Source organism: Onychomys torridus, chromosome 6 (genome assembly GCF_903995425.1).
Source record: "Onychomys torridus chromosome 6, mOncTor1.1, whole genome shotgun sequence".
Taxonomy (NCBI): Eukaryota; Metazoa; Chordata; class Mammalia; order Rodentia; family Cricetidae; genus Onychomys; species Onychomys torridus.
The window spans coordinates 112,473,606-112,499,588 of NC_050448.1; the positions used below are offsets into that span (position 1 = coordinate 112,473,606).

At 38.8% G+C, this 25,983-nt stretch overlaps 1 protein-coding gene across 4 annotated transcripts in view; it reads left to right on the forward strand.

The window, feature by feature from the left end:
- The first annotated feature begins 284 nt into the window (after window positions 1-284).
- Window positions 285-25,983, forward strand: part of Emcn (endomucin) — a 90,452-nt gene continuing 64,753 nt past the window's right edge. For 3 of the 4 annotated variants that reach the window (XM_036190620.1, XM_036190621.1, XM_036190618.1), the window contains exon 1: window positions 285-489. In XM_036190620.1, coding sequence (XP_036046513.1) covers window positions 417-489 — 73 coding nt within the window. In that variant the 5' untranslated portion in view covers window positions 285-416. The remainder of the gene's footprint in view (window positions 490-25,983) is intronic. The other variant, XM_036190619.1, reaches the window with a different exon arrangement.

Consider the following 25,983-nt stretch of genomic DNA (forward strand, 5'->3'; position numbering starts at 1 on the left):
CAGTGACTTTACAGTGACTCTAAAACGCACTTTCAAAACAAAAGTTAGAAAGCGCTCTGGCCCCTTCTTGAGCAGGGTCTCTTCCTGTTCAAATCCCATCCTGACCTTTTTGTTGAAGAAGAGCAAAATAATGAATGCAGTAACAAAAACACAAGTGGCCTGCCAAAGGAAGAGAGAGGAAAAAAGGAGTTCCTGTAAGGGGCTGAAACAATAAATCTCCTCTCCGCTGACCTCCCAAAGGGAGTGTGTGTGTTTCCTCTAGTTCTTTATCAGAGTCCCCAAAATAAGTAGGAATGGGCAGTGTCTGCTCACACACAGCACACCTTTTCCATCTGCTACTACGGCCTGCACAGGCTGGAGGAGTCCTTCTGTGCCTTGCCCTGGGAGAGAAGCCACCGAGACCATCCTAAGGAACCATGAGGCTGCTTCAAGTGACAGCCCTTTTCTTCCTTGTGTCCAGTCATCTCTGCCACAGTGAGGACAGCAAAGGTACGTTGCTTTTATCCTTCCGATGGTGTGGATGAGAAATGGGAGCTGGCGAGCTTCTAGACCCAGTTATCTTCAGGAGGTTTTCTCCTGCAATTCTGATGTACCAATTGATTTGCTCATGGAGTGCGTGGAGTGAGGCTGGGAGAGGCCAAGCAGGCAGAGCCACAGATTGAGAGTTTGTTTCTACCGAGGGGAAATGTTTGCTGGCCTGAACGTGTGTTTAATGGATTCATAAAACAACTGTGGAAATGTGTTGCCTTTTCAGAGACTAAGATAGAATTTTGGCTAATTCAAAGGAAAAAAAAAATGTTCTTTTATGTCATCAGCCCAGACTAATAAGAGAATCCCGTATGAAGGACAGGTTGTCATTGGAAACTGTGTTACTAAGGGCACTGGTGTCTGTCCCAGCTATCTCTCAGCTCTGGTCAGGTAAAGCTAGCTAGAGAAGTGAATGGTGATTCACTATTAGGAGACTATTAGCATCTTAGGTGAATGGGTAAGTGGAGATTGAAATTTATAGACTTTAGTTACAGAAGTATATGCAGATGTAAACATGATCCCCTAATATTTTGTATAACTTTCAGAACTTTAAAGATAGACATGTAAAACCCACCACTCACTGCACAGAAAGACCCTCTGGTGTATGTTATGCTGCCCTAGCGAGCAGTTGCAAGAATCATTGTTTTTATTTCTAACCATTCTTAAGTAACACAAAATAAACAGTTAGGCTTAATCAATAATTCTCTGGGCTCCTATCTTGTGCTGGGCAATGCAAAGAACATTAAAATGAGTAAGCTGCTTTCCTTTCCCATAGTAATAAATGTACTATTGAGAGAAATAAGCAAGTGATTCTAGTATTAGACAGCTCTAATAAGTATGAAAGCTAAAGCACAAGCTACCAAAAGTAGACACAATTGGGAGAGATTGGTTCTGACTCTGAGGGGTGTGGTGGGGGGAAGGGTATATGTGTGTGGGGAGTAATCCAGAAAACTCAATCCTAATTTTATTTGCTTGTGCCCTTTTCCAAAGGTTACTGCCTACAAAATTTTAATTTGTAGAACAATGAAAATTCAAAACAAAAATAAAACAAAGCCTGGTGGTGGTGGTGCATGCCTTTAATCCCAGCAATCGGGAGGCAGGGCCAGGCAGATCTCTATGAGTTTGAGGCCAGCCTGGGCTACCAAGTGAGTTCCAGGAAAGGCACAAAGCTACACAGACAAACCCTGTCTCGAAAAACCAAAAATAAATAAATAAATAAAAATTTTAAAAAAATGGTCCAACCTGAGTTACATCTTGTCAGTAATTTTTTAAAAAAATATTTTTATAAGTTTAGGATAAATCTGGAAGTCTTTCCACAAGACACATTTGCTTATCTTGCATCTGGCCAGAAAGTTATAAGAGCTACTGCAAATTTTGTTTTTTACAAAAGTATCCACAAGGTATCGGAGATCAATGGCTTGCTTCTCAGTAACTCTTCAGTATATATTAGAATAATTAATGAGAATATCTACTCTGCAACACACTGCTCAAAACTGTGTGGCTGATTAACATAAATTCTGAAAGCTTAGGCTAGGCTCTTCATGACTTCAGGTCTGCAGGCCTTAGAGTGTGCAGCATACTGCCAGCATATTTTAATGCTTCATGGGCTGTACATCTTGAAAATAACAAGGAAGAGGGTCAGCAGAACTGACCTCTACACTGTGACTGATTGTGAGAAAGAGAATTATCATGGAGGACAACCCAGAATGGCCGAAGGACTTTTCTACTGTGGTCATTTAGAGAAAACACCGGCCTCCTTCAGCTCACTGGTCAAGTGTCTACCATCCCTTTAGTGGGGCCAACTCTCTAAGGAGTTATTAGCCCACACTAGATATTTCTCACTGGGGCAGTGAAAATATTTAGACAGTATTTCCTTCATGTCTGCCAACAAACTTACTTGATAACTAAAGACCTGTATCTGGAATGAGGAAGACAGGAGAGAGGGAGAGGGAGAGAGGAGAGAGGGGAAGGGAAGAGAGGGAGAGAGGGAGAAGGAGGAGAGAGGAGGAGAGAGGGGGAGGGGGATAGGGAGGAGAGAGGGAGGGAGGAAGGGAGAGAGAGAGGAGAGAGAGAGAGAGAGAGAGAGAGAGAGAGAGAGAGAGAGAGAGAGGCTGATCTTAGAAAAGGAAGCTGCATCTCAGCACCACAGACTGACCCTTGAGAGTGGCCTGGGTGGGACTGAATGAGATTTTCCTGGCTGCTACGTGGATGACTTTGATGCACCTGGCTCTGCCAGTTTATGTTTCCTTAGCAGATTGGGCACAGGAAATGAAGCATTTCCTATGTTCATCTCGTCAGCTCTTTTCCTTACTCCCTGTACCAAGAGTACATTGAGTTCTGAGCTTCATCGGCTCCTCACACTTAGGATGATAAACACATTTATCAGCAGAGTCAGTTATTGGGGTTTGGGTAGGAGCCATTTCAGCTCTAACATTCAGATTGCCAAGTAAATGCGTGCTTTTTTTTTTTTTTCTCTGAAATTGACTGCTAAATACGATTTTTTTTTTTCTGAGAAACTGAGTGCTTCCTTTCTGCTGTTTTTGTCAGTCTCAGATTGAAATAAATATGATCTTGTGGTGGAGCTTTTGTTGAAATCCAGAGAATGATCTGAGTGGCAGCAAGTAGCTTTTGTTGATAGGATGCTAGCCTAGGAATTTATCGTGTCTAACTTGGAAAGCTGTTCTTTAGAAACATGTCCCAGAAGTGCCTGAAGGAAGCTGTCCCTCTTTCCTGAAGTCTCCCACATTGTATCTAAAATTGAACAGACACTCCAGTGGCTTGTAAGAATAGAGGAGTGAGCTTTTGACTGCCGAGACACAACCACATTCAATGAAGACTCCAGGAAAATGGAAGCCTGGAATCTATATGTATTTACTCCCTCTAACACTTTATTTTTAAACCTGGCATTAATTTAGAAGAGATTAAAGTGATTGGGGTAGGCAGAAACAGATGCCAGTCTATTGATATCAGAAGGATTTAGTTGCTTGGAGGAATTCATTTGTTAGTGACAGAACGTTCAGTTTTATAAAGCAAAAATTGATTGAATATACTATAAGAAGACACTATGCTAAATCCTGCAGCTTTATCAAAACAAATAGGTCCCATTTCTTGTATTAGGGAAAATGGGAAGAGTCAAGCAGTGCAAATTTTATCAGAGGTCTTGAGGAATGGAGAAAGAATGGCATAGAAAATTCACAAGTTGTTTAGTCTGGTGTGTTGGGAAATCACACAACTTCTCATGAAAATGTGATGAACACTGCAACTTGAAAATCGGGATGCTCAAGGTATTCAAGTAAAATGTCTTCAATAGGGACCTTGTTGAAAGAGTGGTGTATTCTAGTCTAGAAATAGAAAGAAGCTATACGTTGAGTATGGATGCATACTAGGAAGCTAATGGTGAAATTATTAAGGCCACTCCACATAGTTAAAAGGTATGGCGCAGTCCGGCAGTGTTCTCTAGAGAACTCTGCTAGGTCTACTTCCAGCATCCAGGGTCCTGGATCCGAGAGCACCCGGCATCCAGAACTCCAATCTTCAACATCCTCTCTCAGCTCTGCCTTGTAGGCGTGACCATTACCGAAGCCTCAATGGGGGTTGGAACTTCCAGATTAAAGCTGGAATGGTCCCTGGCGGTGGTGTAATACCAGCAATCGGGAGGCAGAGACAGGTGGATCTCTGAGGCCAGCCTGGTCTCCAAAGCGAATTCCAGGAAAGGCGCAAAGCTACACAGAGAAACCCTGTCTCAAAAAAACAAAACACAAAACCAAAGCTGGAATGGCTACCCACTACAGGAAGCACTGTGCAAAGTGTGGTAGCAGGAGATGTTGAATAGAGGATAGGAAATATAGATTAATGTCCCTGGAGCTGGAGCTCAGGATAAAGCAGATTCTTAATTTATATGAGGCCCTGGCTTAGATTCCCATACCTCCAAACAAATACAAAAGAAATATTGACTTATAGTTAATAATTGGTGCTTGTAGAAGGTGTTGAGCATGGGGTTTATATCATCAGAGTTATAAATTAAGAGGAACAGTCAGTAAGCAGAATACAGATTAGTCTGCTCAGGTCAGGAGAGATAAAGGACAAAGACCATTGCAGAAGTCACTGTAAGTCAGAAAGTCCACCACTGAGGTGAAAAGAAGGGTCTGGGAACCTTCAAGGATGTAGAGCCCATGGAGATTGTCTCTACATTTTACCACTGATGAGAACAAGCCAAGACAGGGTTGTGTGAATATTAGAATTGGGCAACTGGTTTTAGAGCAGAGACAAGGAAACATACAAAGAGATAGTTTAGGATAAAAACGGAAGCTGAGATAGTAAGTTTTCAATCCTGGTAGGATGTGTAAGCTGAGATGTACAATGGGAATCGAAATGTCCCAGGAGCTGGGGGGCATGTTGAGAGGTAAAGTATTCTCCAACTCTCAGTTCAAAGCTTGACATTCCTCACTGTGACAACAACATGGATACTCAGTTTCCTTTCTTCTGGGTGCCTATATGCTTTGCACATTATATGGAACTTAATTTCCATGATAGTTTTTCACTGGAACACCTTATTTCTTCCTCCACACTGCAAGCACCTTTCAGTTTGCCAGTAGCTATGGCAAATAAATAATATAATAAACAAATAACATAAATAAACATAATAGATAATATAGATAAAACCATAAACAAATAATATAAAAATAGTTATATGAAGTTGCTTAGTATTTCTGTTGAGCTTAATTTTCATCCATATTTCTTATATTGGAATAAGCAATCTGGTATAGTAAAAAGTAATTGCTATGTGGACTAGTTACAATGTGGGGCAAGTCCAGTAGGAAAAGTGTTTGGTTTTCAAGTCATTTGTTTAGTAGTCTTTCCTTCGTAACTCATTTTAAAATGGTCCTTTCCTAAAACTAAAAGTGATCATATGTTATCAATGTATGGAACATTTTCTGGACATTCATGAGATTTTCCTCAATAAATTCTCTTTGAATTTCATTTCATAGATCTGAACCATTCAGAAAATTGAAAAAAATTGTTGATACTTGAGGGTTTCCGAAATTAATTTGTTAGACAAGGGTCATTTCCCTTTTTATCTCAAGATTCAGGTAATTTTTTAATTCATGAATCATTATGGGATTCAAGTTACTCATATTCTATTTTTATTAGTAATCAATTTCCAGCCGCCTCTTCAACTCTAAGAATAACGTGAGATGGCACATTTCTAAGCATTGATTTGAAAAGTAAGAATTTTCTGTGACATCCAATTCCTGTGTCATAACCCTTTTCTGCTTCTGAACTTCTAGGGTCGTTGGGGCTTTACTGAGTCAGACAGTAATGTCTTCATTGTGTGGGAAGGTCTCTCAGAAGAGAAACTTAGGAGCTCAGGTTGGCACCTTTGTGCACCCCAGCACTTGACAGAAGAATAAACAGGAGAAGCATTAGCGGAGCCAGTGATACTCACAGAGGCCAAGAGGAAACTCACACTCTGAAGTTAAACAGGGGTTTTGTCTCTTACACATAGATACATCAGGAGAGCCGACAACTCTTCTCCAAATTAGAAGCGGCCACCGTGGGAGGATTAGACACCTGCTTTGCTGTTCCATGTAACTTTCCTGACCACATGTTCTCCAGCTATTGCTGAGGCAGCCATCTGTACACAGGTGTACCCAGATGGAGTTCTGCTTCACTTGGGGGGCTCTATTTGCTTTCTGTCTGATGCTATTCTGGTACTAACCTATGTTTCAGAATCCTACCTGATTTTTAAAAAAATCTTTGTGATTTAGCACAGTAGCATTAGCATTCCACAAGACAATATTGATGAAGCAGGAAGGAAGCCAGTAAGAGTACCTTCCATTTCCCCATTATTTATTTATTTATTTATTTATTTATTTATTTATTTATTTATTTATTTATTTGTGTGTGTGTGTGTGTGTGTGTGTACAGCAGGAGAATTATGTCTATGATTGTACAGGAGAAAGGTCAATGTCAAGTATCTTCCTCAATGTCTTTCCACCTAAATTTTTTGGAGACAGAGTCTCACTGAGCCTAGAGCTCAGTGACTCAGTCAGTGAGTTCCAGAGATGCTCTTGTCACAGCATCCCTCATGCTGGGATTATAGGTGTGCACCACCATGCCTCATTTTTTCCAGGGCAGGGGTGGATCTGAACTCAGATCCTCAAGCACTTTGTCAACTGAGCCATCTTCTCAGCCCAGTACTTTCCATTTCTTTCTGAATTCTTCAGACTCACTGCTCTAGGCCTCCACTCTTTCCCTTGCAATCCCAGTTTGTCCTAGACTGAAGGCATGCTCACTCTGATTTCACACCCTGCTTCCCAGGGAACTCACTTTTCTTAGGAGAAACGTTTGGATTTGGGTGGTGGTGTCCTTCACGGTACGGATCAGTTACAGCTTCTCCTTACTCAAATAACTGTAAAATGTTGATCCATCTCTTGTTGATAAGCTAAGCAATATTTTAAAAGAGCACCTGCTCTGAAGAAAGCAGTCGTGTTTGCATAGATTCAGTGATGCGTTCTATGTCTAAAAAACGTCAATACCATTGATTTTACTGAAGTGTGCACTGCTTATAAATCTCTTCAATGAGTCATCTTCTGCCTGAAATCGCTATTAAGTGTGGTAAAGACCAGAAAATGGTGATCACAATAGGATCTAGCCCACTTTAGCCCCAAGGGGTATTTGCAGAGCCTCTGAGCACATCTGCCTTTGGTGCTGCTAAGAATGTCACTCATTTCTTCTGTCACAGCATTTCAAGGCCATTGCTATCATATCTGTTTTTACCATCCAAGAAGCAGAGGCTTAGAAACAGTAGGAGGTTAAAGTGGGGTCATGTGTCATGAAATCAAACAAGGGCTGATGCTCTTCAGGACTTCCTGTGTAGCTTACTACCTGCCAGTGTGGTGACATTTCCGTAAGTTGAGTTTCCTGATTTAAAAAAAAGTTAGAAATCTACCACCTGATCAGTTGAGAAATGACTGCTGCCTCTCATGGCACCTATGAACTTCTGCTTAGAAGTAAAGTTTTTAGTATCCTGATTCAAATGATTCTTACATGATGGGTTAGAAGGAACTGCAGTGCCTTTTCCCATGCTGGCTGAAATAAAAGGGACTTACCTCTAATGTCAGTGAAACAGATAGGTGGTTTAGAGGAGAAGAAGGAAGTTAGGAATTCGTCACTTAATGCCAAATTGTAATAGTTCTAGACTCCGACTATCTGAATTCAGATCCCGTCTCTTGGATGAATGACTTCTGGTATTCTGAGTTATTAAATGGAGGAAAGTGCGATCCTTACCTAATAGGGAGATTGAAGAAGCCTATGAGGTGATGCACACAAAACAGTATAGAGTGGGTAGCAAGTACCATACACGTTTGGAACTTAATGTTCTGCCGTATATTATATCTCACCAATTAGAAAAGGTGCTTCCATTCCAAGCTGATCCCTGTCGGAATTAACTAATAAGTATGTTAATAACTAATAAGCTAACTCTCACCGGATGAAATATACATTCCTGAAATAATTTCACACAATGTAGTATTCTAGAAGAATGGATGCAGAGTAGGTTTTAGTCACAATATATGCAAGTGAAATTATACATGTGAATGTGTATAATTTCTAGAATGTTTTTCAAAGTTATATCACTTGTTTCATTAATCAATCACCCAGATCAATAGGCATGAAGAAACAGTGAATTTTATTTAATGGTGTGATTCCATTAATGATAGGTTGACCATTCTCTAGGACAGACACCACCCCCAAGACTATTTGTGCAACACAAATTAAACTTTATGGGTTTTAAAAAAAGAAAGATAACATGAAGTTGATTGGGTAGGAAAGTGGGATAGATCTGGGAGGTAGAGGAGGTGGGAGGGAATGTTATTAAAAGATATGTACAAAATAAATTCTCAGAATTAATATAATACTATTTTTTAAAGTTTATATTCAACGGAAATTCTTTTTGTTTGTAAGTCATCAGTATCTGCTTTTTAATTTTCTTAGAGGCAGAATCTAACTAGGTAGTACTGTCTGGCCTGAAATTTGCTTTGCAGACCAGGCTGGCCTGAAACTTGTTATATAAACCAGGTAGGCATCATAAACTAACAGAAATCTGCTGCCTCTACCTCATGAGTGCTAAGATTAAAAACATGTGCTACCACAGGTAGCAGCCCCACAAATAGTTTTAATCTTTCATAAAAATTAAGTATCAGTAGGTCTGAGAGGTGGCACATGTTAGTGATGGAGACTTGGCCATGGTGTGACAATGAAGTTTAGCCTTGCTTCTGTTTGTGACAGAAATGACCACCACACTGAACCTATGCTAGCATCAGTTCATCCATTTGACAATAATGAAAGGATATGTATTGACCAGCCCTCATGCCACACAGCAGTGAGCAATCTATTTTTTAAATGTAATATAAACTATGAATTCCCATTGAGTTGTTTATAATTATGGTAACTAATATTGAAATCACAGAGTCAATAAATTCTTTCAGAATTATTTCTTATTACCTGGGGCTCCATTGTCCCAATACTTCTCCTTTATCCATATACCTTTATGTTATTCTTTGTGGCTGTTCACATTGCAATGGTCATGTTTTAAAATAATGCTTGAGTTATAAAAATCACACACAAAACAGAGAAAACCATTTGTATAGCACATTGACTTTATTTTTAACTGAGGTGGGAAAAGAAATTTGTTTTGTGGTGAGAAGTGTGAAATTGCCCTCCTAGAGTGTTGAGCAAGTGTGAGGACATAGACATGTAGCTCCTAGATACTCTCCCCAGGGCAGAAAGGCTGCTGCTGCCTGCCTGGGCTCCTACTCCTCTGTCAGACTCTGGCATAGCTCCTGATTATGTTCCTCTGCAAATCTGATTTTTAAAGATGCGAGTTGCCTTTTACATCTACAGAATTAGCTAATTAGGATTTATTGATAGCAATCGCACAATCGAGGTTGTACTATTTAATGATTAAATCATGTGAATCAGTGAGCTTTTTCTAATTCTTTTTTTTTCTTTTGGTTTTGATGGCTTTGTTTATTTGATCTAATTTTATGTTGTATTCTCAAATTTGGAAGGATTACAAAATAAAATAACAATAACAAAAGACAATACTGTCAGTCTCCTGTGCACCTGTCAGTAGGACCCATGCACCACTCAATCTTACATGAATCTTCTAGCATGGAGGATAATGTCTCATGATCCCTTTTCCTATTCTCAGGCTCTATCTTTGGGTACATAGTAGATGGTTAGTTACTGGCCTTACTTTTATGTGGAAAGCTATATTTCACTGCAAGTCATCAGTTAGAAAGACACAGGGCATCCAAGATGTGTTCTGCTATTTGGGGGCATGTCTATTTTTATCCTTGATGATGTTTATCCTTGTTTGTTTCCCTGTTGCTGTGATAAAAACACCATGACCAAAAGCAACTTGGGATGGTGGGTATTTGGCTTTCAGGTTATAGCTAATCACTGGGGGAAACCAAGGCAGGAACTGAAGCAGGGACCGTGGAAGAGTGCTGCTTACTGTTTGGCTCCCATTCGCAAGTTCAGCTACCTTTCTTACACAGGCCAGGCACATTTGGCTAGGGATGGCACTGCCCATAGTAGGCCAGGCACTCCTACATCAATTGGCAACTTAGGAAATTGGGATTCCCTTTTCTAAGGTCTGCCTAGGTTTGTGTTGAGTTAACAAAACCCAACAGTGACACTTGGCTCTAGAGAATCTGTGAAGTCTTTCTTTTTGAGGTATGTTCTTGGTTGGTTATATTTGCTCTGTGAAGTTCACCTGCTATCTTAGTTTGTATGATGGAGATTGTGCTGGCCTTTGGATCATAACATCTGCCCAAATCACACCAGGGTGACCTGCAACTTCTGACTCAGATTTTCTTACAAAACAAACCCCCCAAAAAGTCCTGTAATTCTCTACACTATCTATCAGGTCATCCTGAACTTTCATAGTTCAAATAAAAGCATATGCATTACATTGTTTACATCCATCACTTCTCCAGTTAACTTCCGTCTAATCCTGAAAAAGTGGGGACATTAAATCATTCAGTCATTCTGAAGTTTTAAAATTTCCATAGGCCAGTAGTCATTCCAAATGGCATTTATGGGGTTGACATGGGTGTTAACAGTCTTTGTTGTGGTAAACTAGAGACCCAATCCTTCATAACACATTTATGTGAGTGTTATTTTAACAGGAAATTTTATCTAAAAATGATTGAACATATTTGGTAACGTAACAGAGCTCTTCTATTTTTCCCTGGTTGAGCCCTGGATGGCATCACAGCCAGGACTGAGCAATGTGGAGAATGCCCTGTCCTCTGAGCCAAGAGCCCTTATTCTCAGCCTCCAGCAGCTTCAGTTCATCTTGTGACTGAGACAAGCAGTTTTCGTGTCCTCCAGGCAGGATCTTCCACATCTCCAAAGCGAATGACTGATGAGACGGCCCCTTCCAGGTCTCCAGATTCACATTCTGACTGTAACAAACAGCTTCTGTACATTTTGCCCCAAGTTGCCATGTCTTCACTTCATCCTATCACTACTGCCAGGGCCGCCTGTTCCAGAGCAGGCCTCAGCTCTGGGGATTCTCACTAGGGCTGCTTGGCCGCCGGGTTTGGCATGTGAAAGGCCTGTGCTGCCAGGGATCACATCAACAAGACACCCTTCCATTTTCTTTTTTTTTAATGGCACTACTCATATGGCACTCGTTAACATCCAGGAAGATTTGCCTGAGAGGGAAAGGGGGTGGAAAAAGATCGGAGAATCTGCTGGGCTCAGAGAAGGAGCAAGGAGGGGCCTTGTGCAAGAGAGCCGTGATGGGGCACAGGCAATGGAAGGAGACGCCCTGAAAGTCCAGCTGATTGGGAAGTGAGCGCCCACGGGCCTCTGGCCATTCTTCGTTCTTCGGGCAGCCAACAAGGTTCCCCTCCATTACTACCAAACTCTTCCTTGTCCGTATGCAGTTTCATTCACCATCCCACCTCAAGGAAAACGTCATACTCTCCTACTTTCAGGGAAAATTTTGTTATGAATTGTATTTGCTTGTATTAGTTTAGGATAATAGGAAAGTAGACATGGCCAAGAAAAATATTCTCTGAACTACGGAAATTCCCTAGGCACTACAGCTTAAATTCCTACTTTGCCTGGCCCTCTCCTTTTAAAATGTCCCATTCAGTACTTACTCATAAGATATTGTTCACTCAATTCTGCTCTTCCCTTCCACCCTGTTAACCTGGGAGCACCCTGTAGGCTACTCAGGAAAATTATCCACTTTTAATAATAAGTTAATTAAGGAAGAAAATGCTGCATTCACTTAAGAGTCTCAGGTGGAGTGGGCATGTGGCTGATAATCCAAACATAAAGCTGGTTCCCATGAAACTGTTAAGATACAAAAAAAAAAAAAAAAAAAAAAAAGGACATTTATAGGATTAAATGACTAGAATTAACATAGAGACTGTGACTAGAGAGAGAAATTGAGATGTTGTGTTATTACAAATCCAGGCTAGATGTGCACATGTGCTTGATATATTGTGCACCCCAATAAACTTCTCCAGAGGTCAGAGAACAGAACAGCCATAATATTAAACATAGAGGTTAGGCAGTGGTAGCACATGCCTTTAATCCTAACATTCCAGAGACAGAGATCTATCTGGATCTCTGTGAATTCAAAGCCACACTGGAAACAGCCAGGCATGGTGACTCACATCTTTAATCCTAGAAAGTGATGGCAGAAAGCAGAAAGGTATATAAGGTATGAGGACCAGGAACTAGAGCCTGGTTAAGCTTTTAGGCTTTTGAGCAGCACAGTTCAGCTGAGATTTATTCTAGATGAAGACTCAGAGGCTTCCAGTCTGAGGAAACATGATCAGCTGAGGAATTGGCAAGGTGAGGTGGCTGTGGCTTGTTCTGTTTCTCTGATCATTCAGTGTTCACTCCAATACCTGGCTCTGTTTTTATTAATAAGAACTATTAAGATTCGTGCTACATGCACAAAAATGTCTAACATTGGAAGGCACAGTGACATTCAGTCAGCTGGCTCATCATCCTGGTAACACTCAGTCAATTAGGATCAGCAACCGAGAGGACTTAGGAACTGTCTCCCGGAAGTCCTAAACTAGACATGACATGAAATGAGAAGGTGTGTTGCTTGTCCACACAGTATTTTATGATTCCAGGAGTATTTCTTTAAAGAAAATTTGGTAGAACAGAATAGCCACAAAGAAATAAGAAAAAAATGGAAAGAGGAGAGGCATTTTCTTCATTTTCTTAGTAACCCTGGGGCTTGTATTTATTCAACATTTATACCTGAGTTACACGTGCCCTGTGGACATGCTCTCTTTCTTAAGTGTGTGTGCGTATCTACCCTGCCCGCTCCATGCATGCCCTGGCTGCCTATGGACTCCAGGTTTAACCCCATCACCTAATGTGTAGAGCCTGTGTTGCATCTAAGCGGCCAGCAGACAGTGTGCAAAACTGTCACCATGGTTTTGATGTTTTAGTGCATAATGAAGGGCTATTGTTTTACAGTATGATTCTGTACAACCAGATAGGCTTCCTGGCTCAATCATTTTCTGTTTATGAAGATGAAGAATCTTTATCTTAAAATATTGCTATAAATAATTAGTAGCATCAATTCATAACATTATTTTGTAGTCTTAAGAAATTAGAGAACTTAGAGAATGATTTAATTTATGGAGAACACACATCACCCTATGAGATTAAATTTGGATTGTTTCCCTTCATCTCCTGCTTACTAATTGTTGACAGTAAACTTCCTGTCCTTGATGGAACTATTGGAGGCCCATCCTTTTTCCTTCAGTCTCACAGTTCTGTGGAAAACTGAATTTGAAGGATGTATGAATTTCAAATTAGAACATAATCAAAAATAACAATTGAACTTTCAGTTCCGTAAGTCCTGACTGACGGTGATAAGCATGACTTCTGTTTTTAATTTTCTTTTTACATTTACTTGTTTATTTTGCGAGTGTGGAAGAATGGGTGCGTCCTCATCCATTTGGAGGTTAGATGTTAGTTGTTTCTTTCCCCCATTTGGGTTCAGGGGATTGAACTCAGGCCATCAAACTTAAAGGCACACTTCTTTACCCACTAAGCCACCTTGCCAGCCCCAACATAGCGTCTTTACGGGGTCTCTGTGTCTGTTTTCCTCTCCCTGACCAGTTTCCTTCCTGATCATTCCATGTGGGGAGCAGAGTTAGGAAGGAGTTACAGGGCTGAATGAAATGAATTCCTTAATGTGGTCATTTGAGTGAGAAATGTCCTCCACCATAGGGCCACTTTGTCCCCAGTCAGTGGCACTCTTTGGGGAAAGTTAGGGAACTTTTAAAAGTTGGAGTCTTGATAGAGGAATTACATCCATGGAGGCAGGATCTGATGGTTTTCAGCCTTGCCTATCTGTGGATAAAATGTGACTGGCTAGCTTCAAGTTCTTACCACCTGCCATGCCTTCTCTGTCATTATAGACTCAGACTTTGGAGCTACACACCAAATAAATTCTTTCTCCTTAAGTTGTCTTTGTTCATCATATTTTTATCACAGCAAAAGACACAAAATAAGTGAGATGCTATTCATCTATTCACTGGATTGCATGCAACAATAATAACAAGTGTATATTAGCCATCACTCACAAGATGAAAAATCTTATATTGAACAAGGCACAAAAATACAGATACATGTTTCCAATTATGTGAAATTAAAAGTTTCAAATCTAAAACCTATTACACTGAAATGAATATGGAGTCTACAAGAATTATTACAATGTCAGATAAAGGTTGCTTGTGTAAAGGTAGGAGGTAGGCCACTCATATAAGCACATTTCCAAAGAGCTTCCAGGTCACTGTTAGCCCAGGTTTGAGCTAAGATTTTATTTGTTGTGTGTGCATTCACTTTTTTCACTTCTATTTCTTACCTTTTATGATAAAAACAAGCAGTTTGAAGACGTTAACCAATTTCTGAAAATGTAAGCTAATAACACTCCCACTATATAGTTGGCACTTAGCGACTGTGTTGACTGAAAAAGAGTGGGTGTTCATCTGTGAGGCTTCAGCATCATACTATAGGAAAGCTGAGGACTGTGGCTGGGACAAATAAATATGGCTTCCTGTAGGTGGGACAACTCCAGCTTCAGTAGAATAGAACAGAGATTCTGAGCTAAGAAATTCAACAATTAAATTGCAATTTATTAAAACGAAAATAAGCAATTGTATTCAGTAGAGAAGAGTCTTCAAGGTCTTAGGAGTGATTATCACTTATCTGAGGTTGAATACCTTTGATTAGAAAACCTTAGGAAATGTCAGAAAGAAGCCCTAGAGGAAAAATGTCTGTAGCCTTCTCAAATGTTTGTTAGGAGAATGGATTCTTTTGCTAAATAAAGCTCCATTATTCTAAGTCCTAAACAATTTGTGAATACTCTATTTCTCCACATCTCTAGAATAATATCTATTAATACAAAAGTCTTTTATACTTTTGAATTTAAATTATGCCATGATTTCCTCTCATTCCACTTTGAGTCTCTTTAATTTTAGAATCTTTCTCATTAAACCTTGTTTATTTGACTTCAGAAACCCGCCTCTGCTCAGGCTTCTCCCCTGCAGTGAGATAGCTTTCTGCATGATGTAATTGCCTTCAATTATTTTAACAGAGGTGTTCATTGTCCTTAGTTAGCTGATGAATCTGGTGATGATAGTGGCTTACGTCTGTCATCTCACTAATCTGAAGATGGATGCTGCAGACTTAAGGCTAGCTGGACCACTCAAGATCCCTAGTCCCCCAGGAATGCTGAGCGTGAGGCAAGGCAGGATTTTAAGTCCACATTCAGGTTTGTTTGCTGTGTTTGTTGATTTCTTGAAGACAGGAAATCGTTATCTGGAACAACATTTTTCAACTCTCTCACAGGCTTTTAATTCTTTTTAAATTTTAACTTGCCCCAGAACCCCATCTAAATGAGAGTAGAAGTACTTTTAAAAATATTTGCAAAATGATTAAACATTTATCAAAAGCACTCTTGAGCAAAGCAGTGTGCCTTGTTTCCCAGTGGAATTCTTCAATACCAAAGCATATCTTCCTGGAATTCAATAACAAGGGTATAGTACTTGAATATCCTTTGGGAATTACAAAGAAATTTTATGTATGTAATCTCTACAAACCACTAAAAGCCTTCCAATGAAGTACATATCTTTTTAAACTTATAATAATCTTTTAAATTCTTTTCCTTTTTATTTTATTTTATTTTATTTTAAGGTTTATTTACTATGTATACAGTATTCTGCCTGCATGTGTCCTTGCAGGCCAGAAGAGGGCACCAGATCTCATTACAGGTGGTTGTGAGCCACCATGTTGTTGCTGGGAACTGAACTCAGACCTCTTTCCAGCCCTAAATTATTTTTCTTAAGATTTGTTTTTATCTATGCACATATGTGTGTACCTGTGAGTGTAGGTGGCAAGGAGTTCAGAGAAGGATATCAGATATCCTGGAACTAGGGTTATAATCAGTGTGGGTGCTTGGAACTGAACTCCAGTCCTCTGCAAGATTAATATATGATTTTAACCATTGTGTTACCTCCCAAGTCCGTAATTTAACAAAATGTGATTGAGACTATAGGTACCTTTAAAATGATGCTAAATTTGGTATACTAATAAAGAGAAAAATAGCACATGTAAATTAAATTTGGAAGTTTAGCCAAGAAATAATTGTATTTTTCTGTGACTTAAAAAAATTGAATATTAACATCTAAAAACTAATTAACCTATGAAAAATAATTTATGCATACAAGATGTGCACTCAAAGACATTTTTAAAAATCTCAAACAATACACCTACAAAATGCACAAAGTGTGAGCTTCATGATTATAAAATACAAACATGAATCATTTTAGTTGATAAGTAACTATCACTTCCATCTTTAGTAAACCTAACACATAGTGGATTTTCAGTAACTATGTTGGGTGAAAACAACTACTAAATGTCCCCTTGTGGGCTCTAGGACAAGAATGCTGGGGAAAAGAGTATAGACAGTACAACTGAGCTTTAGTGAAAGAAAAACCATTCACGTTCTAGAGGTGCTTTATTAAATAAAAAGATGGAGATATAACACCTGTACAGCTAACAAGTAGAAATAAAAATGTCTTAATTAAGAGATAGCTGGGAATGCAGCTTATCCACTGGAAAGCCATGGGAATTAGGGTAAGTAAGTTCAAGTTCTATAAAAAAAAACAAACAAAAAAAAAAACCAAAAAAAAAAACTTCAAAGATTCCTCTAGGGTGCAGAAATTCATGCCTTAAAATCTAATCATCTCTGTCCTTGACAGTGACCTGCCATAGCCAATCTCAGCATGCACACTGGTCTATGTCTAGTGGTATTGAATCTGAGTAAGTCATTTCTACAGTGTGTCAGAACTGGGTTGTATGAGTAGCAGAGTACAATGAAGTTACATAGTAACAAGCTGTTTTCTACCTTGCTTTCTTGGATTGCTTTATTTGGGGGAAGAATCAGGAACTTCATGGGGACCACTAATGGAGAAAAACCCAGCACCTACTTAACCAGCCATGTGAGTGGCCTGAATCCGTTGTCTTCTAAGTGGATTCTTCAAGGTCACCCCACCTTTGGCCTTGCCAGTCCCAGCCAACACCTGACAGGTGCCAGAGAGTAAAACAAGCAAAGTCACACAATTCTCAAATTGCCACGGTAAAGAGAAATACTAGATGATTGTTTTTTTTAAAACCACATGTTTAGGGATGAATTACATTGATGAGCTACTTAATACAACTGCTGTCAATGAAAGCTTGCACTATATTTAAATTTTTGAGACAAATTCATTCAGATGCTATGAAATATCATTTCACATCTTCATTTTCCTCCTCCTAGAATTCAATTTATACCTTTACCAATGTTAGTTTTTCTTTGTTAACTTTACTCTTGCTTAAAATTCAAAGAGTAAAAATGAAATTCACATTGTTTTAACAATCAAACCATTGTTGAAGACATAGCAATGGTTACTTCCTCGTTTTTATATAACAAAACTTTGTCAAGATTTAAAAATAAAGTATCACTTTATTCCCAAGCTTGAGTTTTCTTTTGTCTTTTGAAATTCTTATACCATTCTACCTTTTTCTAGTTTTACTTTTACACTTTGGTTTTTCATTCATATTTATTTCTTCTAAACTTTATCCTATAAATAAAGTAGTAATTTCTCTAACTCTCTTATTTGCCTTTTCCCTTATTATTCAAGATATTTTAAAGTGCTGTTTAGTTTACTGCCCTTTGAAAACTGGATTCCACTGACTACTCAAATGTAAAGATGAGATGTCTTTGAAGACAGTTGACAGCTGTGTCCTAGATGAAGGAGTTCAGCGGTTTGTTTCTTTGTTAATCTGCTCTGCTGCTCACTATGGTGTGTGAAATGAGAAATCAAGTCTTGCTTAAGGCTATCTAGATGGTTGTAGGCCTTTTGGCTCCTTTTTGTGTACAATATTTCCTCCGTATTGGTATTTGAGACATTAAATGATTTTCAGTCATCTGCTCAGTCCTTATTTTCTATTTGTTATCAGATCTTGAAATAATACTGATTGTGTACCCCCCCCCCCATGGGACTGGACTAGGCCCTCTGGATATGGAAGATGGTTGTTTGGCTCAAACCGTTTGGGGGGCACCCATGCAGGGGTATTGGGATCTGTCCCCAGTCTATGGGCAGGCTTCTAGAATCCAGTGCCTGTGGTGTGACACCTTGCTCAGCCTTGGTGCAGTGGGAATGGGCTTGGACCTGCCTAGGCTCAGTGTGTTGGGCTCTGCTGACTCCCCATTGGAGACCTTGATTTGGGGGATGTGGGGATGCAGGGTGGCTTGGGAAGGGGGGTGGGGGGTGGGAGGAAGGAGGAGGGGCGTCTGTGGATAGCATTGGAGTGAGTAGAAAATTTCTTAATAAAGAAAAATGAAAAAAAAGATATAGTGAAAATAATAATAATAATACTGATCTTTGGGACCATGTGCCTTTAGATCGCCAAGGAATTGGATATAATCCCCATGCCAGAATTTGAGAAACCAATTTTTCCCTCAGACAGAGAAGCTGTGATTTGGTGCCATACAATATCCACGCCTGGCTGGAATTTAAAAGACTTTGTCAGGAGTACCATTTCCAGTTTAAAAATGGTACAATTAATATCACTAGATGGTCTAAATGATCATAGAATTTAGAATAATATTGATCTAAATTTCCATATGCTTTTGGTTTCCTAAGGCAAATCATGTGTGATTGGTTTTCTCATGTTTTTACTATATTCTAACACTCACTGATTACTCTCTTGAAGTTGAGAGAACAGGAATCAAATTGAAGCCATCATAATTAAAGTTGTCTATCAAAAATCCAACGAGCCCAATTTGGTAACATACGTCTATAATCCCAGCACTCAGGAGGCAAAGGCAGGAGAAAAGTGAGTTTGAGGCTGGTCTGGTTATACAGCAAATGCAAGGCTAGTCCAAGCTACATAATGAGAATCTATCTCAAAATAATACTTAGTAATAAATAATACCTGCTCTATAGTGATGGTGGAGAAATAGTTCAGTGGAAAAACACTTGCTCCCCAGCACGCACACACACACACACCCACACACTGCTCCAGTGACTCTTCATAGTATTTGTTTTTATGATTACTTTTACCATGATCTGTGATGTCATTTTATATTGTATATCATAGCACTACATATTATAAAGTCAACTGTTTTTTTTATTTTTTAAGATGAGCTAACATTAAGAAAATGGAGTAAGGAAATGTTAGTACATAAATAAGAAGCTCTGAAAACCTGTGTGGTAACAAGGCTCCAAGTGGAACAGAAGTAGCTGTAATTTGCAACCCAAGTCCCTAAGAACTCACACTTTAGTAGACTGCTGCAGGCAGATTTGGCATTTCTTTTTGCCAGTTTGGTTTCTCTCCCTAGAGCCTGTGGCAGTAGACGGGGTTTGATGACGCATTGATGATTAGTCAACAATTCCTCTGAATGTACAAAATACATTTTACCTCAGTTGTTCCCAGATTTTAAAATGACTGTACTTAAAGAACCATAAACCCAAACTTACACTGTATTCCACACTATTCGGGTCACAGAAGAGCTGAGGTTTCCTTACAAGTAGTAACAAATACGTAAAATAATGCTTTAAAAATAAACATAAATTCAGAGTTTCCTTTAGTATTTCACAGGTTCATTGTAAATTCAATGCAGTTCTTTATTCTCCAGGTTTTACCAGGTGCAAATTCTACCTTAGAGGGTAGAATAATTATTGCAGCATTATACATATTCAGTCCAATTCAAACAAAGCTTAATTATATTTAGCATTTAATAAACATTTAGGACCTAATGACAAATACCGCTGTAGCTGGAAGCTTTTCTGTGTCCCACCCAATCCCGCAACTGCTTAAACCCAATTAAGCACACAGAAGCTTATGTTACTTACAAACTGTATGGTCTATGGCAGGCCTCTTGCTAGCTAGCTCTTATATTTTAAATTAACCCATTTCTGTAAATCTATATTTTGCCACATGTCTTGTGGCTTACCAATACCTTTACATCTTGCTTCTCCTGGCGGTGGCTCACAGCGTATGCCTTGCCTCTCCTTTCTCTTCCTGTCTGTCTGTTTGGATTTCCTGTCTGCCTCTAATCTGCCTTGTCATAGGCCAAACAGCTGTATTTATCAACCAATTGAGGAAACACATATTCACAGCATACAAAAAGACATCCACACCATACCTCACTAGTATTAAAAGATGCACAGATGCATGTAAATGCCATTAAGATTGTCTGGAAATTGATAATTCTCACATTTTTCCATAATTCTAAATTCCTGAAATGTTTAATTATATCAAACACATTCCAGTGGGCTAAATTAATGGTATATTGCTAATAATGTGACATTACATATATATTGATTTTTTCTTATGTATGCCTCTGTTACTATGTCAGGAAAGTATATTTAATTGTTATGAAGTGAACTTGTTTTCAAAATCAACTCATAAATATGCCTTGTGATACACTTCTGGCCTTTAGACTTAGAAAACCTTCTAAAACACTTTCCTTTACTTTGGTGTTGCCCAGGTTGGGTAACCCTTGCCACTGCACTGAAGTGCTGATCTCATAGTCCATTTCTTTGGATTATCCTCATATATGTAAAGCAAAAAATTGGCAGCCAACAGTGTATCAAAAAGCCACAGAGACAATTTACAATTATCCTCTGCTTCACAAACACATAGTTATGACACAGAAAACATACATTTCTGGATTTGGTAGATGACATTTAATTGAATAAGGAAAGGATTTTAGATAATGTCAGTGTCACCATATTTCTTCATTATTTAATACAATACCATGAGACTGAAAATGGACTCTGAGCCCTTGGGAAATGTCAGAAAGTGTGACACGCGATGGGGAATGTTCTCGCACTTACCTTTATTTCCAGCCTTCTGCATCCATCAAATCTTGTATGTCTCTTTGTTCTTTAGGGCACGTCCTTTAACTTTGCTTTAGCAGGGACCAAAATGTGTTTCCTCTTTCCTTCATGTATAGCAGATAAGAAACACTGAACTAAAGTCCTGGTGTATATTTCCAGAGGCTAGCAAAGGCAGGGAGGTTCCCACCAGAGAGAGGCAGAGTGAAGGGCACACTTTAGATGGCTCTGCTGCTTTGCCATGTTCCATCTCAACCCTGGACATTCCTTTTCTCCCATGTCTCCTGTGATGAAAAAGTAGCTTCTGGTTCTCAGCGAATTCAGTTCTCTGGTTCTTTTTTTACATCTGGTTCTGTGCATCGTTTTAAACGTGTAAGCTCATCTACTAGATGGATGAATCTGATCCTATGGTCCTCAGCAAACACCATTCCATCCAAGTCTTTGTCTTGGGATGGAGAGAGACCTGGGAGGACTTTGGCTTTCTAGTAAAAACTGTAAGGCAACATGATAGAAAGGTTTCCATCTAGGAGAATGAGATACGTTTGAGTCAATCACAAAGGAAAGGATGCAGTTCACTTCTTATCTTCCTTGCCAGTGAATGTAGGCCTCCAGTTCCGTATCCTCAGCAGACTATCAAGATGTATGCTTGCCAATCTGGTGTTGAGGTCTTATCCTGGAAACATGTCAATCGCCTACTACTAAGTTAAAAAAAAATCTGTGGTAATGAGGGCTGCATCTGTCCCACAACATGCAGAGTTATTTTTAAGTATATGAAATGCAATTAACCCACAAGTGACTTCTTTGATGGCATCTTAAGGAAATTCTTCAAAACATTAACTTTTTTAAAATAAAAAAAAGCTAATCTCTACAAGCAGAAAAAACACAATGTTATCCCTGTTCCCAGTTAAGTACCTGATGCTCTCCTACTGAGCATGTGGTTCAGACCAGCTTTACTGTGAAGACAAGAACACATGCAGAGAAAGAAAAAGCAGGGTTGGGGATTTAGCTCTGTGGTAGAGCGCTTGCCTAGCAAGCACAAGGCCCTGGGTTCAGTCCTCAACTCCACAAAAAAAAAAAAAAAAAAAAAAAAAAAAAAAAAAAAAAAAAAAAAGCAAGGAAGGACTCTGTGCTGGAACTCAGAACTGATCTATACTGCAACTAAAGAGCTGTAACTCCCTGTCCTATGGACATTTGTTTTCTTTAACTGTATATTATGAGTCACAAGTGTCTACAGTGGTTCTCCATTTGAAGGGAATGACTAAGAAAAGGTAAAATTTCTGGCTGAGTTCTATGATGTTATTAAAGCCTGAAGTGGTCAGACCAACATCACTACTGAAGACATACTATCTGAAAATCGATGGCAACAGCTTTCTCAACTTTGGAAGAGAAACACTCCATCTACATACCAAAATATCTGAGACTCTAGGAACATCATAGTAATACTCACTAAATGGGGTAAGAGGAATTAAACACTACTAATTGGTTAGCAATTTTAATTATGATTGTATTAATAGAGCTCATTGATAAATAAAACAGCATATATTTGGAGTTATTATATTAACATATAGACACTATTTAGAGTAACCTACAGGTCTCATATTGAAACTTTGGGTCATAAGAGTCATATATGCTCAGGGGTCAGTGGTCATCTGTGGGAAAATCATCAGTAAAGTTCTTATAGAAATGTGACACACAGTCACTCTCTCACTCACCCCTTGAGGCCAGCTTTCAAGGTTATTTTCTTCTACTCTGCATTCATTCTTTCAAATTACTTTAATCAGAGTTTCTGGGAACAAGTGTTAGCAATATAGCAGTAAAAAGGAACAATCAAAATAATTTATTAAATTTAGCCAAGTGGTCACCAACGAAAAGGCATGATTAGAAAAATCAGGTTGTAATTTATGAAGGAAGGTAAGTTTTCTTCAAAAAAACCTTTATTCTCTTGAATCTACTGATGGAGTTGAAAATCTGGCTTAGCCGAATGTATTGCAGCAATATTCCCAAGCAATATAAAATTTACCTGTCCCTGTGGTAGGACTTCAAATTTCCTTCATGTAATAAATGTTTCTAATAGGAATAAACCCAAGTCTACCAAGCTTTTTAACCTTCTCATTTACCTTTTATATATTCTAATCTTTTAACACACATAAATTCTATGTTTTTCTCCATAAGACTGAAAACAGATATGGTATAAGTCAGTTTTTCATCACTATAATGAAATAGTAGAGGCAACAAACCTTAGAAAAAGAAAGGGTTTTTTACTCCTTCTGCTAGGCTCAAGGGCAGTTCTCCAGTTTATTGTCTTTCATTCATTATCTTCTGTTCGTAAAGGACAGTATACGTATGCACAGGTAATCATATATTTTATATATATAATATATATACATATATGTATATACATATACATATAAATGGATAACGTGCTAAGAAATTCACTCCTAGCTCTCTTGTAACGCAAAACCTGTATTAAGACCATAGTTATATCTAGGGAATGAAGAATGAGCAATGAAGCAATACCATTCTTTTTCTTTGAGTTCTGATAGTCTAATTATACATGTCTTCATGAAATCCCCTTAGAGGTAAACTCAGTTTGAAGACACTTGTGCTTCCTGTATCTGGAGGTTAGTAACTCCTTGCAGAAGGAATTTCAGCCATTATTTCCATAATTTATTTCTGGCCTTTTTTCTTTTTGTCTCCTCCTTCTTAAATGAATGCTGCATACAGACACGTCTCTTGGAGGTTTATAAGCCTGAACAATTGCTTTTTGTGTGCGTGTCTTTCTGTTCTTCCAATTGGATGATATGAAATGTATGTCTTCAAGCTCTCCGCTCACTTCTTCAGCTTGTTTTGCCTGCTGAGCTTTCTACTTCATCTTTTAGTTTAATCAGTATGTTACTTCTCTTTAGAATTTCACTTTTTTTGTTACTACTCCATTTCCCTATCGAAGTTCTCATTTTGTTCATGCATTGGTAATAAATATCACTATGGATGTGACCTCTCTCTCCATGGGGTCTTATTGGAGCCATATGAAACACTAACAAACACTTGTCTATAGCAATCTCGTTCCTCAGAGAAGCAATAATATCTAATAGTGTAGTGCTGTTGGAGAAGCAGACACACCAATGGATGAAACAGAATATGAATCCAGAATGGACACAGATGCCATGGCGTTCAGCAACAGCACCAAGTACACACACTGGGAAAGGAGCTATTACCCCAATAGATGGAATTGAGAAAGCTAAATATCCACATGTCAAAGAATTAAATTGTACCATATGCAAAAATCACCTAAAATAGATTAGAGACATATGTTAAGACCTGAAACTATACAATGAGAGGAAAACATGCAGAGAAAACTGTGGGACGTAGTATGGGTAGGTATGACTCCGTGAAAGCATGAGCAAAATAAAAAAGTAAATAAGTGAGATCACATCAAAATAAAAGCATATGGACAATGTGGGAACCCACAGAACAAAGAGGACATCAGTTGTGTCTGGAGAAAGCATTGCACAGAACACATCTGGAAAGGGTTAATCTCCAAAGTATTTGAAGAACTCAAAAAACTACAGGGGGAATAATTTTAAACCCTGATTTAAAATGGGCCAGAGAATGCTTGTGCAATGTTGGTAGGAGTGCAAAGCAGCTAGTACAGGAAATAGTCTAGAAGTTACTCAATACACAGCAACAACACAAAGAACTGAAGCAGTAAGGTGGGGGAGATGGCTCAATGGATAAGAGCACCAGAAGACCAGGTTTGATTCCCAGCATTCACAAGGAAGCTTACAACCATCTCTAACTCTAGTTTCAGAGAATCTAATGCCCTCCTCTAGCTTCAGTGGGTACCAGGCATGCACGTGGTATACATACAGACACTCATACATATAAATAAAATAAATAGATCATTAATTTTTTTACAATTAAATGGAGCTATCACAATGCAGTATATTGGGTATAGGAACAAAGAAATCAGTGTGTCAAAGAGACAACTGTAACATATCTATTCCAAAACTATTCACAATAATTAGGCTAGGGAATCAGACTAAGTGTTCATCAACAGAGAAATGAATAAAGCAATGAGTGTAACAAACACATGGGAATGCCATTTAATTTGTAAAATGGGAGATATTGCAGCACCTTATGTCTGGGGTTGGAGATCATTTTGCTCAGTAAAGTAATCTAGACTGACTCAGACATGTGATACGTCACCCCACTTACATGTAAAATAATCCTACTAAAAGAAGTAAAGGGGGGCACAGTGGATGTAGAGGCTGGGAGATGAAGGCAATGTGGCTGTGACTGAGGAGGACAGGCTCTCAATTAGACTAGAAGAATATAATTGAGGTTTTTCAGAGATTGATATTGGAAAATGTGTATTATACACCTTAACATCACTGTGCGGAAATTTTAAAGATTCAGCCACAAAAAATAAGTATTTGAGGTGGTTATTATGTTCATTAACCTTATTTATATAACTATTCCACATTGTACTTAGGAGTTACAACATCATTTTTGTAGCCTGTAAATACTTTCAACTATAATTTGTCTTTGTACAATTAGGGCAAGAAAAAAAATCTTTGATTTTTCAGAAAATTAGGAAAAAACTGTCTTTTTCAATTTTACCCTTTTGTCACCTGGAGTAAGTAGCCTTTTGGCTGCTAAAAAGAGCAATTAAATTCAGCTAGGACTTGGAGAAAATGGAAATAAGAGCAGGTAATTCACAAGAAACCACAACTCAGCCAAACACAATGGCCTAGCTTCAAACGTGTGCCTTTGCTGTTTCATGTATGAAAGTCACTATTTCTGACTCTGGTGATCTGTGAGTCAGAAGTCTCTGGTGGGATTTTCTGTGTTTCTGGAGAATTTCTGGGGAAAGTTGATGAACTCAGGAGCTTGATAAGAATTAAGCTGAAGGTGTGGATTGGAAAAGCAGGCATAGCACTTGACTAACCTTAGCCTCTGGTTGGCAGGTCCCAGAGAGGCACAAGGCGGTGCTCCCACAGGACAGGCA